Below are 17,535 nucleotides of genomic sequence, written 5' to 3'. Positions count from 1 at the left end.
CGATCAGATAGGTGAATACATGAGTTCAGCAGGGACTTTCATTAGTAGGCCTTGACTTCCTTGCCACTATCTTTTACCTACTGTTTTCCTCTTGGGATGCTGTAGTCCTCTCACCAAGAAACCAGAATCCGTCACCTCGTTTTCTTTCTTTCCTCCCCCTTCCCTTCCCTCCCTCCCTCAGTCCCTCCCTCCCTCCCCACCTCCATCCCTTCCTTCTTTCCTTCCTCCCTCCCTCTCTTCCTTCCTTCCTTCTTTCTGCCCTCCCTCTTTTCCTCCCTCCCTCTCTCCCTTCCTCCTCCTTCCCTCCCTCCCTCCTTCCTTCCTTCTAGACCATTTTCTGAATTTTTTAAAGCAGCTGTTTTGAGATATAATTTACATACTGTAAAGTTCACCCATTTAAAGTGTATAGTTCCCTGGCTTTTAATCTATTCACAGAGCTGTGCAGTCATCGCCATAATCCAATTGGTTCAGGAAACATAGAACGCCAGATGGAGCTTGCTGTGAGAAAGACCCAGGTTCAAGTTCTCATTTCTGCCACTTACAAGCTGTGTGATCTTGGGCAAGTTTTTAAAAATCTGGTGCCTTTGTTATTCTGCAGCTGTGAGAGGATTCATCAGTCATAAAGTTGTTGTAAGAAAACAATGATGCATTGTATGTGAAGCACCCAGCTCAGGGCCATGGCACAGAGGAGACAACTTTCCATCCCTCCCCTCTGTCATCCCCATACCCTTCAGCTGCTGGTCCAACATAGAATGGTAAGCAGGGACAGAAGTGGCTCTGACCTGTGATGTCCCTGAGCCACCTTCTCCTGCCTCGGAAACATGTAGAAGGAATCTTAAGGAAATGGACACTCAGCAGTTTGCGTGTCAAGCCCCAGGGTACCACCTGCTCTGACCAAGGCATTATCTAAGGTGCCTCACTTTCTATCCATCAGCTGTCCTGCCTCCCCCTGGCCCCACCAATCTCAGATTAGTGGGTTGACCTGTCTCTCAGCAAACCCTGCAAACCTCCCACTTGTACTTCAGTAAATCAGGGTTTTTCTGGGCTACAGTGGTATCTTCTCTCAGTGTAGCCTTTTCTGGAGGGCACTTGCCTCTGCACACACTTGATATTGCAGTCATAGAACATTCATGTTGGAACAGCCCTAGAGATCATCCACTTAAACCCAGCAGAAGAAACTGAGGCCCAGAGAAGTGAGGTAACTTGACTACATAGCTGGTTGGTAGTGGGTCAAGACTAGAGTCCTGTCAGCATTTAATATATATTTGCAGAGTGAAGGAATGCCTTTTGGTCCATTGTATTGGCTCAGCTCACCTAGAAACCAGGTGGAAATCTGATGGCTTGAGCTCACATTTTGATCCCACCTCAGCGTATCTATAAAACAAGGAGAATCCTGCAGTTGACTGTGTTGACTCCCAAGAATGAAATCAGAAGCCTTGCAATGTGTACTATGCTGAGTAATTATAATATTTATGTAGGCAACATTGTTTGGAGAAAGTGGAAATAACAATATCCATCCCAATGAGAATCTGCACATTTGGTCTGAATCTTGTAATTCATTTTGGCTCCCCGTTTCTGAGTGCAGAGTGCTGACATTTTCCAGGCAGCTCTGGCTTCGGAGAGATCCAGACCCAGGGGATTTGTTCCCTGCACGTCACCCTGTGGTTAATGGATGGTATAGTTAGTAGAGGGTCCTGTAGCCAGTCCTTGAGCACAGTGGGTGGAGGGGGTGCAGGCGAGGGAGGGGGAAGACAGCAGTGAAAGGAAGAGAAAAAATTGGAGAGATCAGGAAACCCCAGAATTCCTTTCAATTAATTTCTAGGTTCATGTATAAAATATCCCGGCCATTATTTCTGGAGCTAGCCACTTAGAAGTAGCGGTGCCTTCTTTTAGAAAGTACTGTACAACGTAAGAGAATTTTCTCTCTCCCTCCACACTTGACTTACACCTCCCTCCTCCCCCTTCCCCTTTGTGAACAGAAGGTTATATCCCCACTGTGCAGGGGACTGACTAGGTTACAAGCTCCAATCCCAGGCCAGCAAAAGAGTCAAAACTTTCCATCCAAAGAACCGATAAGGCTCCTAATTGAAAACGAATCCAGCCTTTCGGCAAGCTCCTTGCTTCCCCCAATCAATTTCATTTCATGTAAGCATTTGTTTCTTTTGCCCTTTTCCACCCCCCACACCATGCATATCATAAGGCCTTTGCGAACATTAATGTCTTCACCAGGTACATGTCAGAGAGAGGGTAGGGCAGGTAAGAGAAAGTCAGACACACAGAGAGTGCATTATATGGAGCACAGCTGAAGCAAAACTTTCCAAAAATCAAGAACTTGGTAAGAAAAAGCTCTCGATTTGTTTTTAGGAGGGGAAAAAGGTGTAAATCACCCATGGTGGGGGTGGGTGGGTGGGAGGGTAAATGTGGTGAGGGAGTGGGGGCTATTGTTTGAAAGGAGACTCATGTGAGAAAAAGCAAGTTTTATCTTGAGAGCATCTCTGTGAGTTGTGAGTGGCGGCGGCAGTCTCTGCAGTGGATGTTCAAATGGAGGAATGTTTCCCCTTACAAAAATAAAACGTTTGAATTCTGATCAGTCTCCGATTGCTACGGGCAGGCACTTCTCTGCATTTTAGGGAGCAAAGGCAGGTTGTGAATTTGAACGCTGCATAAAACAATGAAGGGCAAAGGACAAAAAATAAAAAAGCAGTGCGAGCATTTTCTCTGCTCTGTCCTTCCAGAGGTACTGGCTAAAGACCTTGGATACCTTCCTGGCACAGGACTAATGTCTCACCTCCCCCCTCCCCCACCACCCCGCCCCAGCAAAGATTAAAAGAGAGAAGTGAAAAGCAGATGTTATAACATAATGAAAAAATTTTAGCTGTTATTTCCAAATTCACACCCCACCTTATTCATAGATAGAGGTCAGGAGCACTTGGCCAAATATTTTTAGCAAATCTAGAGTAAAAGAGCCTCTGATACAGAAAACACTGTGAAGAATGCAATTCCCACTCTCTCCTCCTTTATCATGTGCTGTTTATCTTTCCATCAGGGTTATTATTTTTTTGTTTCTTTAAGTGCTACCTACAATTAACTGGAGAGCTCTCTAATTCTTTTGTGTGAGTCTTTAAAAAATAACAACAAACGAAAATAAACAAAAGGTCACCCTCAGAGCATCTCACCAGCCGTTGCTTTAAAATAGAATTTTTGGAAGCATTGTTGATTTCTACTTGTTTTTGTTGGTAAATCCTGGGGAAAAAATGTATATCTTTTCCTTTAAAGTTCTAATTCAAGGCATGGATGTGAGAGTTCTGGAGGGACTTTGGGACTGCGGTAAAATTTCGTTGTCATAGTAACAGAAAGGGAAGTAGGCCTAGCTCACCTGGGACTTTAACACTGCAAAAGCTGGATTTTTTTTTTTTTTTTAAGGAAAAGGACTCTGCAAGTGAAATAAATGAGAAACTTACTGTGTTTTGAAACAAAAATCCAAAACATTAAATAGGTAAATGGCTGAAAAGGCCACCTCTACCATTTCTCTTGTTCCATGTCCTTGTCTGATTAAAGGTGCCCAGTTTTAAAACTGCATAGATAGTTTATTTCAGAGACTCTGGGCTTTAAAATATGCCGTATGAATGATAACGTCAGACCATTATCCTGTGCCTTTGTATTTTTCTGGGTAATCTATAGATGGTCCAAGAGGATATTCACACTTGTTATTAATCATAAAAACCCCCGTGTAATTCTCCTGCGCAGATTGGTCTGCCTTTGGATGGTGACGTACCATTTTCTGATTTTATATACATTGGTTAAACATGTCAGGGGCCCTTTTGTGGGTGAGGGGTGTGAGGTGTGTGAGCATGTGTGTGTGGCCAGGGGAAAGCCACATTGGTGAGGGACCCTGGGATTCTGGGTGAAGTCATGTCATTTTTTTACCCCCCGGAGCAAGACATTTTTGCAGGGCAGGAGTCACTGCTGCCTTGGACGCCTTATTTTTGGAAGACAGAGTGTCCTTACAACTCGGGGTGTGGGGGTGCGCAGCGCGTATATAACCTGGAGCCCCTCACCATCCTCAACGGGTGACAGAACAGGCGTGTGGTTGCAAAGCTCCAAATTTGCAAATTGCAGTGGGTGGGGGCCAGGCGTGCCTTCCCGGGCAGGGCCGGCTGAAGTTCCCCAGACCTTGAAACACAATCGCTTTCCAATCAAATCTCATATAATGCAGATCTATTTCCTCTTAAAAACTGTTTACTCCAAAGGGTAACACGTTGCTTTCTCTTCACAGATTCTTTCTAAAATTTTTCCTCAAGTGCAATCAGAATTGTTTGAAAACAGCAGGAAACCCGAGGGACATGAGAAGGTTTCAGGTAAGGGGCCTGAGGTGCTTTCCTGTTAAATAAGTCATCCTGTTTTCCCTCTCTTTAGCACTTTCTTTCTTTTCCATCTCACTCTCTCTTTTTTCCTGCCTTAGAAAACATTATTCACCAATGCTGCTAACAATAAAAATAACTCTAAATGATAACCCTCATCCCATAGCACTGAGCGTTTCTTCATTTTGTAGTGTTTAGGTCCTATTGCCAAGGCCCCAGGGGAGGGGCACCAACCCTTGCAGGTAGATTTGATTTTAAGCCCTCAGGCTGCCCTTAGCACACACAGCTGCCCACAGCAGGAACCGTGTTCCTGATACTCGGCCACCTTGGGATTTTTCAAAGCGGCTTCTCTGTGCTTTCTGCAAGCAACAGCCTCTTCCTTCCCTTTCCCACCGATTAACTATTCAGTGGTCTCTCTCGGAGCCTTTGGGGAAGCAGCAGCCCGAAGAGCCGTGGTCACTTTAAGATCGCAGCATGACAACAAGACCCACGGGGCAGTGACCCAGCTGCCTGGCAGTTAAATCTGCCACCGGTTTCATCACCCTTGCCACTGATGTACTGAGGACGCGAGCTAATAAAAACACAGAGAGAGGCAAAGTGTGTCAGCTTGGAGATGAGAGCAAGTGCAGTCCCCCTCGGCTCCCTTCCTTAATCTTTGAAGGACCCATATTTAATCCACCACAAGGCCTTCCTGCCATTCATACCCCGTTGAAATAGACAGCGCTCCCTTCCCCGTGGAAAAATGGAAAACACGTTAGACAATAGCATTCAAGCTTGGGACTTAAAAAAAAATCTGGCAGAAATGGAAGGGATGGGGATTACTAAACTCATGGGTTGGGGGAGGAAAGTGAGGTTCTAGGGCCTTAGTGACGTGCCTCTACTCACAGGAAGGATGTAGTAGACCCAGGAGCCAGGAGCTTTGGTCTGCCCAACCCCCTTCCTTCAGACTGTGGATTTGCGCTGTGTACAGCAGCTAGGGGTGCGCTTGGCTGTTGAATTTTTGAAAAATCTTAATCACTTCTGAGCAAGGGGCCGCACATACTCGCTTTGCGCTAGACCGCATAATGTCGCTGCTCCTGCCCACCGCTCAGAGATCCCTCCTCAGGTTTAGAAACAGGGTCATTAAAGAGTTAACAGGGGAGATGGGTGCACACAGGGTGAGAGAACCACCTGGCCAAAAAACAAAAAAATTTCTTGTCATTTTTTTTCACCATGTGATGGTCATCAAACTCTCTGCCTGGCACTGGCCCACTTTTTGTTAATTACTTAATACTATTACAGCCTCTCTTCCTCTCCATCACACAATTTTTTTTGCCCTGCTGTTATGCAGTGAAGACAAATAGAAATAAAATGAGCTTTCCTGGGGACCAGGCAGGAGGGTCGCACAGGGGGAATGTTTGTGGTATCCCATGTTCCAAATGCAGTACTAAACTATGTCAGTCAGAAAGAGTGTGAGATGCAGAAGAATTCCAAAGAACCTTATGACCAAAATGACCTTGGCTTTCACTTCCCCAAGAAACAGGAGTAGGGAAGAGAGGTTGGCAGTTTGCGTTCCTCTCCCCCTGTTCTCTACCATTACTTCCAAACAGTTTTACATCTGAGAATGCTCTTACAAATGTGAAAGAGGCTTTTAATAGAAGGTCTTGTCCTTTTATTTTTCTCAAATTTTGGAAATGTACCCACTAAGCAAATGCATGCTCATATTTCTTATACTCCTTCAGCTATTTGCTAAGCGAGGGTTTCAATATGCCTCAGCTTTCAATAGGGTGAGAATAAATATTGCTGATCTCAGAATGATGGCGAATTCTCATCCAGTGTGAAAATATTTAACTTCCTCAAAGAACGAGAATAATTTTTTTTAAGCTTGTGGATTCTGACTGTCTTATGTTGGGGGTAGAGCTAAAGTCAAACGGCAATTTTCTTTTATATTTTTGATTGAGATAAAATTCAGAGAACATATCATTCATCATTTTTTTAAAAAAGTTTATTTGAGAGAGAGTGAGCATGAGCAGGGAAAGATCAGAGAGAGAGAGAGAAAGAGAGAGAGAGAACTCCAAGCAGACTCTGCACTATCAGCATGGAGCCCCACTGGGGCTTGAACTCATGAGCTGTGAGATCATGACCTGAGCCAAAACCAAGAGCCGGATACTTAGCTGACTGAGCCACCCAGATGCCCAAGAGAGAACATATCATTTATCATTTTAACCATTTTAAATTGTGCAATTGAGTGGCCTTTCATATATTCACAGTGTTGTGCAACCATCACCGCCATACAGTTCCAGAACATTCATCATCCCCAAATGGAACTCCATACCTCTCAATTCTCTTTTCTCTGCACTCACTGGCAACCATGAATCCACTTTGTGTCTCTGGATTTTTCTCTTTGGGGCATTTTGGAATCATAAAATATGTGGCCTTTTGTGTCAGGCTTCTTTTCACTTAGCATAATGCTTTCAAGGTTTCATCTGTGTTGTAGTCTGTGACAAGTCTGCATTCCTTTTAATGCTTGAATAATATTCCATTGTAAAAATGTACCGCATTTTGTTTATCTGTACATCCATTGATGGACACTTGGGTTGTTTCTACTTTTAGGCTTTGATAAATGGCACTGCTATGAACATTTGTGTACAAATTTTTTCGTATGTGAACATATGTTTTCAATTCTCTTGAGTATATACCTAAGAGTAGAATTTCTGAGTCATATGTTAACTCTATCTTTAGCTCTTTGAGAAGCTGCCAAATTGTTTTCCACAGTGGCTACATCATTTTACATTCCCACCAGTAATGTACAAATGTTCCAGTTTCCTCATCTCTTTGCCAACACTTATTATTTTCTGTTTTTTATTTGTTTATTGTTTCTTTTTCTTTCTTTTTTTTTTAGTTTTAGTCATCCTATGAGTGTGAAGTGGCATTTCACTGTGGTTTTGATTTGTCTTTCCCTAATGACTAACGGTGTGGAACATTTTTTCATGTGCATATTGACCATCTATGTATCTTCTTTGGAGAAATGTCCATTCCATATACTTTGTCCATTTTTTTAATTGGGTTATTTGTCTTTTAATTATTGAGTTTCTGAGTTTACATATATATATACATGTATATATATACATACATATGTACATATACGTATACACATATACATATATATACACATATACACGTGTATGTGTATATATGTTTGGGATACTAAGTCCTTATCAGGTAATAAATTTGCAAATACTTTTTCTCATTCTATCATTGTCTTTTCTCTTTCTTGATAGTGCTCTTTGATGCAAAAAGAAATGATAATTTTTATACTCTGCTCAGATTCTGTTAAGAATATAATCTTCAATGAATGCTCTTTGCATGGAGAAAAGCCTTGACTATGTGCTATCATGGTCAAGTGGGAGCCTAGGGTCAAGCTCAAAATAGGGAACCAAACCGGAGATCGTAGGTAAGTATGGTGGGCGGAGTGATCTGAAGGCATGGTGACTTAGGGATTTCTGAAATACATATCTTATTCAGAATGACACAGGTAGCACTTTAAAACCATTTAGACAATTACTTTATTTCTCCACTTTGTTACGTGATTGATCAATATACTTAATCTGAAGTTTTCTTTTGTGGGGATTTAATCTGAACAGAATAAAAACATGAATCTTTTCTTACCAAATCATGACACCAACCAAACCCCCTCTCCTCTCTCATTCCTCTTTTTTCCCCTGTCTCCAAAACACTGGTGGAACTGAATTCTTTTTCCAAAAAATGACCACATGAGAACAAAACCATTATATTACATTTATTTTCTAACCTAAAACAAACCTTTCTTTAATTTAGTTTGAGTCCTAAGTATTGTGGATGTTTATAAATACATATGTCTATCTATCAAAACACAGTAGGTTTTAATCCTTTTTTGGCTCACATGCTTTTGAGAATTTGATAAAAGCTAGTTTCCTTACCAAAACCTACATTTAAGCCAAGTTTTACTTAAAATATCATGTGTTGCTAGACCTCTTGAAATGTCTCTTAGGGTTCCAAGGACCCCTGATCTAAAGAAATGAAACCTATCTACCAAATGGGCCTCCTCCATGTAATTTAACCCTTAGGAGAGGACCTATCCACTTGGGAACTCCCTGATGATGTTCCCATTCTCTTGTAAATGCCATCTGTTCCCAGGTGGCCCCTGGGTCCCTATCCTCAGACCTCACCCTTCTCTGGAGCTGCAGAAATACCATCTACCTTCCTCCTGGTCATCTCCTCTTGTGTTACTAATGAGCACATGTTCACAGCAGAACTCAGTACTTCCTCTCTGGATCCGTGCCCTCCTCATTCATTGTTGAAGTATCACTTCCTCCACCGAAGTATCTGTTAAATCTGTCTCTCCTCCCGAAGACAACTGCAGTAGATCCCTGCTCCTCCTTCCTTGTCTAGTCCATCCTCAGCCCTACTGCCAAAGTCATCTTGGAGAACATGTTATTCCTCTGCTTCAAATACAACTATCTAGACAAAAGTTCAGGGTTTAAAAGGCACAGCTGATTAGCATCTTCATAGATACACGAGGCAGTGCTCCTCTCACGCGCATCTCCTGATGTTTCCAGACACCCACCACTCACTAGGCGCCTCTCACTGATTTCCATCACATGGAATATTACTTGGAATCTTTCCACACATTCACACCTCTGCCTGAGAACCCTTCACCTCTCTCTAATTTGTGACTTCTGCTCATGCTTCGAGACTTTACTTGGGGCTCCTGGGTGGCTCTGTCGGTTAAGCTTCCAACTTCAGCTCAGGTCATGATTTCGCAGTTCATGGGTTTGAGCCCTACATCTGGCTCTGTGTTGACAGCTCAGAGCCAGGAGCCTGCTTCGGATTCCGTGTCTCCCTCTCATTCTGCTCCTCCCCTGCTCACTCTCTGTCTCTCTCTCTTTCAAACATAAGTAAACACTAAAAAAAATTAAAGAAGAAAAGACTACACCCAAGTGTCACCTCCTTTGTGAGGCATTTTCTGACTCTTCATGACCTGACAGACTTGTTGGCCCTTCTGTGCCACCATACCATGCTCTACACACTTCTACTACACTATCCATCATGTCATCTCGCCGTTATTGTTTGTCTGAGACTGTGCTGCTTGAGGGTAACTGATATGTTTTCTTTTTTTTTAATTGTTTAATATAGTTTATTTTTGAGACACAATGAGACAGAGCACAAGTGTGGGGGGGCATAGAGAGAGGGAGACACAGAATCTGAAAGAGGCTCCAGGCTCTTAGCTGTCGGCACAGAACCCGATGTGGGGCTAGAACCCACGAACCGCGAGATCATGACCTGAGCCAAAGTTGGACACTTAACTGACTGAGCCACCCAGGCACCCCAACTGATGTTTTCTTAATTTTTGTGTTTCTCCCCTATGCCTAGCACAATACCAGCCACTCTGCAGAGCTCAATACATTGTTATTAGATGCACTGTTAAGAGGGAGAAGGAAAAAAGGGAAGAGAGAAAGGGAAAAAAAGAAAGATTTCTGTGGTCCCCAATGTATCTCAATCTGTGGACCATATATGCAGAAAATCATTTCTGCCCTTCTTGAAATAGAACAATTAGGTGAAACAGCCAGATTAACAGCTCAGTGAAGGAAATGAAAAGAAATTTATGTCTATTTAAGCTGACAGGCCCGCTAGACATAATGGACCCCGTTCTTTATTTCGCTGCATTGTGGGTGGAGAGCAGGCAGTTGGAAAATCCAGAAGAAAATCAAGCCAAGATAAGGAGAAGTCAAACATGTTGCCATTTCCCTCATTCAGATTTGAAAACACAAAAGTTGATAACAACCAGGGCAGTTGTTGCCAACTCATTCTCATAGAGAGGCTGATTGGGTGTGCTCCAAGTCACAGCGGAAACATAGATGCACTCATTCATTCATTCACTCTGCCAGTATTGTGGAGGAAATTCTCTGTGCCAGGAACTATCCTAGGTGCTAGAGTACAGCAACAAGCAAAACAGATACAATTCCCTGCCCTTGAGGGACTTACCTCCCAGTGGGGAGATAGAGAAAATATGATAAATGAGTGATTTACATAGCTTAGCTCTGGTTCCCCATTGTCTTCAAGTGACCTGCCAGGAGGCACAGGGCCCAGCACGAGGCCAGTTGTCTTTGTGTTGACTGTTGGAACTCAGTTTGTGGTCCAGGACAGCTGAGGTAGAACTAAGTGATACCCGCCGTTATAATAGTACTAAGTGGGGGTGCCCTTCTGCACAGTTTTCAAAGTATTTTATAGCATCAGTTATAAGAGGACACTGATGTCAGGAGATTATTTACTTATTTGATATTGGGAAGCTGAAAGGTCTGGGTGCCATGATTTCCCCTTGCCTCTCTGTTTTGGGGCATCTGAGTGGCTCAGTCAGTTAAGTGTCCAACTCTGGATTTCTTCTTGGGTCATGATCTCACAGTTTGTGAGATCGAGTCCTGTGTCAGGCATGGAGCCTGCTTGGGATTCTCTCTCTCATTCTCTCTCTGCCCCTCTCCTGATCATCATGTTCTTTCTCTCGTTCTCTCTCAATAAATTTTTTAAAAACCATTTTTTTAAAGGAGTCAGTTTTAAACAGGATGATCACTCTAGAAGGCTGTGGTATTTTCCATCATATAGTTAGCACCAATTTGTCCGTTCGTCATTCTGACATTAGTAGCATGTACCTTGAGATATCTCTCGCCTTAGAATAATTTGAAACAAACTCCTTCATTTAAATTTATAGCTTTCAAGTAGTTAGCATAAAGACTCTTAGTGTTATTTGCTGAACTTTTCTGAGCGACTCTTGTACGTTTCAGAGTCACCCCTAAATTATTCCATTTTTGGATTAGGGCCACCAAAATAATAATTTTTCATACACTTATTCTAGGGGGAGGACTGAGAAATATATACAGACAGGTCTCGCCATCTGTTGCCTCAAGAGATAAATGGTCAAGATATATGGAGGGGCACAGGCATACATTTCTAATGAAAGGAACGTCCTCTTGGAGCCAGATTGAGAAGGACATCAGTGCTGAGTTGATGCCTGCTTGTTTATAGGGCTCTTCACACAGGATGGGCCTGCCAGAAGGGGATTTTGAGGGACACGTGGAGGGGGTGAGAGGAAGGGCTGTGCCTTGTGTGGGCACATCTAGCAGGTCTGCCAGTCTGGGAGGAAGAGGTGTGGGGAGAAGGGAATGGAAGACACAAAAGTCTCCTCCATCCGAATGAAGAAAGGAAGCGAGGCCAGGTGAGCCCTGAGTGGCACCACTGTGGTCGCTAAATGACATGAGAGGTGTAGAGTTTGCTGCAGTGGTTACGGCACACGAAGAACAGGGAAGTTAGTGTGGATGGCAGAGACACCGGTCCCCACAGCTGGGCGTCAGCCACTGGTCTGTGTGACCAAACCACACGAGAGCAAAGGGCAGGGCTGCTCAAGTCTTGGAACAGGGCCAAGATCTATCCAACAAATGCTTATGATTTCTCAAACCCCCAGTTCTTATATAAAACTTTTTAATGGCACCGCCATCTATTTTCCTTACATAAAAAAAATGTTGAATGTTTCTCTCACACCCACTGAAGAGGGAAACGAGAGTTTAAATGAACTCCAAATGGTAAAAATTTAATACAGCTCCAGCTGCCTGCAGGTTTCTTCAGTTCAAATCTTTCAATTCGAGAGCTCCTCCAGCTGTTCTGTGATCTGGAAAGTTCTGTGCTACTGAGCAGCCGGTTTAAAGCTCATAATGAAAATCACTTGACTTATGGCCTCTCTAATCAACAGGTGAGTCCATTATCTGGTGGTAAAACAAACCAGAGGATCCAAGAAAGAATAATTATCTCTTTGGATTCAGAAAAAGCCGTCTGAGGGTCTGAGGGATATTTCCCTCAGTCTAGTACTTTAAGCTCGGGGAAGGCCTACTGGGGGTCACTTCAAGCTTTTCTGTTTGGCAGGATACCCTCCTGCCACCTCCAACACATGACCTTTGGCATCTCAAATGGGTACAGGAATTGGACAGATAAAACATTTGACTAACCCACCTAGGGAATGTGTTTTGAATTCTTTGTGGGAGAAAAGGGAGAGAAGTGATAGCAAGTCATTCCCCATGTAACATGTCAGATTTCAATTAAGTGGAAACAAAGCTTAAATGCTCAAATATTTTAGGAGACTCAAATTTGGGCACCAAAACCTACTTCTGAATGCATTCCAGAGCAGTCAGATGCAGAACTTCCTGGAAAGTAAGGCTTTTTCAGTTTTGCAATAAGACTGCATAGATTTTTAGCTGCTTATGGGGACTACATGCTCCTGGTTTATGATGAATGACAGGTGATTCATGAGGTCCCTGGTGAGCAGAGTTTGGTGGAAGAGGATGGCTGAGCTGAATCAAGGACTGCATCAAATATGTTAAGGCTCCCATGTGGCTCTCAAAATATTTGCTAATGAAATACTGCCCTTGACCATAGCCATCCCACTTGGTGTATGTTTCAGAGGGGAAAAGCAATGGGTTCGATGGAATAAAATGAGGTAGGGTGGATGTAGCAAGGGTCTATGACCTCTGAGATGGGGGAAATTTAGTTGTAAGGCAGGCTCCCTGATAATACAAAAGGCGGGTTTTAAAAAATTGCCACTTGATTTTTGTACATATTTAACTTAAAAAAAAAACAAGCTCTAAAAGATGGCCATCCTAAGCCAAATTTACAAATTATGCCAGCAGAAACTGTCTTTGACGTACTACTGCACTTATACCCTTTATATATTTTGTAAGTGCCAGAATAATGATTTCAGTAACCTCACATCGCATAGCCAAACTTTTTCAGCTCTTCAAGGCCTATCTCAAATTTTATTTCCTTGATGAAAATGTTGGTTACTGCTTTCAGGTTAATTTTTCTCACCTTTAGACTCCTAGAGTATACAGTGACCACCCAATATAGTCCTCAGTTATGCATTTTTATATAGTAATCTTTTCTGATTATGTGTAGTGTTTATTATGGTTCATCAACTACCTGGTAAGCTCCTTGAAGTCATGACAATGTTTTTTGTAAGTCTCCATGGCATGTAGCTGTGGAGTGTCACTGGGAATGTCACTGAGAGTGTCAAAAACTACCGCTGACTGCTTGAAACATAGGACTGTCTTCTTACTTAAGAAAGTGTCTTCTCAGGAGTTATGTCACTAATGCCATGGTCCCCCCTCCTTTAGTGCAAGTGGTCCCACAATGCCCCACATCTTCTCAACAGCAATCAACTTTGTGTTCTCTTGTTTGGCACTTGATCCTTAACTGAACAGAAAATTTAGCCTTGGGGAATATGAAACAACAGCGATTGCTAAGAATTCTGGGAATTCCTTTAAAAAAAAAGATGACAAAATCCATACTTGTGGGGTAGGTGTTTAAAGGTAATTTTGGAGACCCTGGAGTCCAGTAATAAAGAAGAATCTGGGCTTTAAATCTGGTTTGAAAATACGATGTGTGCCAAGAATAAAGTGGTGGGGAGAAACAATTTGCAGTAGCCAATTGTTTGCTGTTAGCCTGGGTTGAATTAATGGAGGCTTAGACGGAGCTGTTTCATCAGAGCCCCCTTGTCGAACGCAAGAATTGGCCAGTGTATAAAAACACCAGTGGAGTATTTTTTTTCCGCATGCTATGGACTCCAGACTTAGTTGCCTACCACAACCAGAAGTCTGTCTTGATTTTCTCTGTCCCTTTAATGGTCTCTATGTCTCTTTCCTCCTACCACAGGTGGAAAATAAAATCCCACATACTAGTTACTCTTTGGGAAAGCTGAAATAACATATATAGCAACTGAACAGTTATAAGGGAAAAGCACATCATGAATTTAATTCCATTTCCAGATGTAAAATGTCATAAAGAATTTTTTTTCCATACTTGGCAAAATAACAGGAATTTTCGAGACCATTTTATGTAGCTTGGTGGACGCGTGTTTGTGAGTAGGTATCAGAGAGCCTTCCACCTTGAGTGTGCTATAAATGCTACGTATTGAAACTTTACTGAGATTAAACTACCAAAGGCCCCATGTTGAGCTAGAAGGTGCATGACCCTCATTGAAATTGACGGGAAAAGTGTCTGACTAATGGTAGAATTTGGTGTGTTTTCAAATCAGAAACTCTGATCCATATGGGGAGGTATCTAACCAACGTAATTATTCTCCAGTGACTACAGACACTAGGATTCTCATCTTTTTCAAAGAGCAGATCATGTAGTCATTCCACATATTTTTCATTTTGACTTCTCTTTTTCCTTTACCCTCCTTAGGATCTTTGTAGGAACACCTGGTTGTGAGCTGAGAAAGGCTGGCTGGGGGTAGAATACAAGCTGGTCATTCCTCTGACATAAGCAACTCAACCAAGTCGTACAGTGATAGCTTTGAGAAGGAGAGATGTTAAAAAGAAGACTAAAAGTGTGATGTTCCAAAAAGCCAAAGACATTTCAGAGGGAGACATAAAAAATAACCCAAAGGGTGGGAATAAGTCAGGTTGGTAAAGGCTCCCAGGCTACATGCTATCATTCTGATAGCAAAGGAATCGTTCCTCCAGTGGAAAATTGGTTGTACTGATTAACGGATGGGCCCACCTAAAGGGTTACTCCCACTGTGGCCGTGTATAGGCAGGAAAGAGCTCTTTACAACTCAGCTCCTGCTTTGTATAAATTATTAGAATGAGGGACGTGGGAGTACTTTTAGCTAATGAGAAGAAAAATATAATTTGATGAAGCCAATCAGTTTTCTTGAGTACTTATAGCAGATTGCTAACGCAGTTGTATATTTTGCACTTACAACTTTCTTGCACTTTTCAAGGGGAGATACAGACTTTTTATTCATGTAGCTAAAACTGCCATTTAATTGGGTGATTCAGAACAGAATGCACACTGCCACTCTCCAGTTGGTCTGTGCATATTGATCTGTCTTCACCTAAAATTAGAGATTACACAATGCAAAATAAGGAATTTCAAGAAGTGAAAAGCTACTTTCACTTAAAAAATGCAAGCAATTTTGGGGCACCTGGGTGCTCAGTCAGTTACATGTCCGACTTTGACTCAAGTCATGATCTTGCGGTCAGTGGGTTTGAGCCCCACCCTGGGCTCTGTGCTGATGGCTCACAGCCTGGAGCCTGTTTCGGATTCTGTATCACCTCTCTCTGCCCCTCCCCTGCTTGTGTTCTGTCTCTGTCTCTCTCTTTCTCTCAAAAATAAATAAACGTAAAAAATTTTTTTTTAATGCAAGCAATTTCAACGGATCCCTGCTTCTCTTTCTTGGAAACTTGTCTTACGAGTACCATGTCGTAAATAATATTTGCATGAACATTATTTGCTTTTGTGTTGAACTGAAATGTTTCAGTCAAGGAGAGCTATAATTTATAGTAGCTTGGGTTTCAGATCTGCAGGCTTTCCTTTCGGAGCTTTGAGCTAAAATACAGATACACCGACTATGAGAAACAAATGAAAGCTGTCACAGTGTCAGCAGCAAAAACCGGGGGTCCATCCCACACAAATTATGGACATCTGTATTCCTAATTGGCATTCTTTCGGGCTGTGCCAGCAGAGTGGGAGCGCCAAGAGAGCCTGACAGCTCCAGAAAAGACAAGGTCTCAGGGTTAGGTGATAGGAGACTCTGATGAGACATAGAAGCTCTTTTGTTGGCCGGATTCTCCACATGTTTGCTCTAATACTCATGAGTTTTAGTTCCAGCTACCTCCGAAAGGCACCCTTTGTCAATACGAAATTTGCTACTTCCAAAAGAGATCAGTTTAGGAGCTTGAGAGAACAAGTCATATTGATGGTTATATGATCAGAAGATTGTTGGCAAAGATGCATACAAATAGTTAACAAGGTAATGGTATGAAATGTTGACCTTGATTTGTTTAGCTAAGATGTAAAGATTTTTGAAGGTCAAAGGTGTCCTTGTGTAGTGTTTTGGAGTCTAACTGTGTCTGACCCTCTAACATTAAGCTGCTGTGGCCTGCAGTTTTGAAGAGTGAAGCTAACCAGGGGAAAAGAGAGAAGGGGGAGAGAACAGGAAATGGAGTGAGGTGTTTCAGGAAGTTGTCAGGGGTTGACTGATTGATTCCAGATGGAAAAGGTCAGCCTTCGTGACCCAGGAAATACTCACTAGGGGAAAGAAGTTGGCTTGTGGAAGGGGAAGGCCTGGGAGTGGGGCGGTGCTGGAATGCACATTCCACTTCCTTTAGTCCCCAAGCATTCAGAAACGAACTTGTCTGAATAGAATAATATCGGTGTTGTCATCGTTCATCAGAACACAGGGAAGGAAGTTAAATTCGAAGCTTTGAATGTACTAAGTGTATCTTCACCTCCATAATGCAGTTCATTTGCTTCCAGGAGTAGAGCAAATGCATGTAAAAGTCAATATTGTTGTGTGTTTACACATATGAGAACAACAAGCAAACATGTCTGGTTTCACGTGGTGGAGTTTGAGCATAAAATCCTCTACATGTCGCCAAGTTCATTTAATTGACAGGCTCTTCTGGATACCTCATGGTCTAAGATAGTTGGAGTATTAAAAATGGGAACTTGCCTTGTATCTATATATACACACACACGCACATACATTTGGACATAATTTAAAATCTTGTAATAAATTTTGCAGACACTGAAATAATTCAGGTTAATTCCCTTGCTGTCATGAGAGGCCAGTGCTAGCCAGCAAGAGATTAAAATTTATTTCCATTGTTAATAGAAAATAATGAAGTGCATCTGAACCATCAGGGTATGTCATTCGGGAAATGTTCACTTTGGAACTGAATCTCACTCCACCCAAATGGACAATGATGAAATCAGCTGGCTCGAGAAAGCTCCATATTTTGTGGCAGGAATGCACGCGGTGCATTAAAATACAGTATGACAAGAAGCTTGTGGAATGAATTAACGTGGTCTCAGGGAGGATGCTCTTTCTATCCACATAATCCTCAGACAGGCTAGGGGTCCCCTCAGTGTGCCTAGGACAGCTCGTTAGCAATTAAAGCCAGAAGCACCCTCTCATTTTCAGGTTTTCCCACAGAGGGCAGCCATGTCTTGAAAATCCATTCACACACACAATTTATAAAAGTGGTCCGCTCCTCCTTTTTTCTCCACATTTCCTATGGTTTTCAGAGGGTGAGCATACACAGAGGTGAATGCTTTCAACCTTCATGTTCATGTTCACCCCATGCCAGGAGACGTAGCTTCTCTC

General features: G+C 42.5%; 1 protein-coding gene across 1 annotated transcript in view; it reads left to right on the top strand.

Moving 5' to 3' along the window:
- LOC115300832 (transcription factor COE2-like) overlaps window positions 1–17,535 on the top strand; it is an 82,306-nt gene that overhangs the window by 21,946 nt on the left and 42,825 nt on the right. Inside the window, exon 2 of the mRNA XM_029950392.1 lies at window positions 4,251–4,358. Within this exon, the coding sequence (XP_029806252.1) occupies window positions 4,251–4,358 (108 nt within the window). The remainder of the gene's footprint in view (window positions 1–4,250; window positions 4,359–17,535) is intronic.

This window comes from Suricata suricatta, chromosome 1, assembly GCF_006229205.1.
Source record: "Suricata suricatta isolate VVHF042 chromosome 1, meerkat_22Aug2017_6uvM2_HiC, whole genome shotgun sequence".
In the NCBI taxonomy this organism is placed as follows: domain Eukaryota; kingdom Metazoa; phylum Chordata; class Mammalia; order Carnivora; family Herpestidae; genus Suricata; species Suricata suricatta.
The sequence above is the reverse complement of the archived record's forward strand: the minus strand, read 5'-3'. Positions and strand labels throughout refer to the sequence as shown.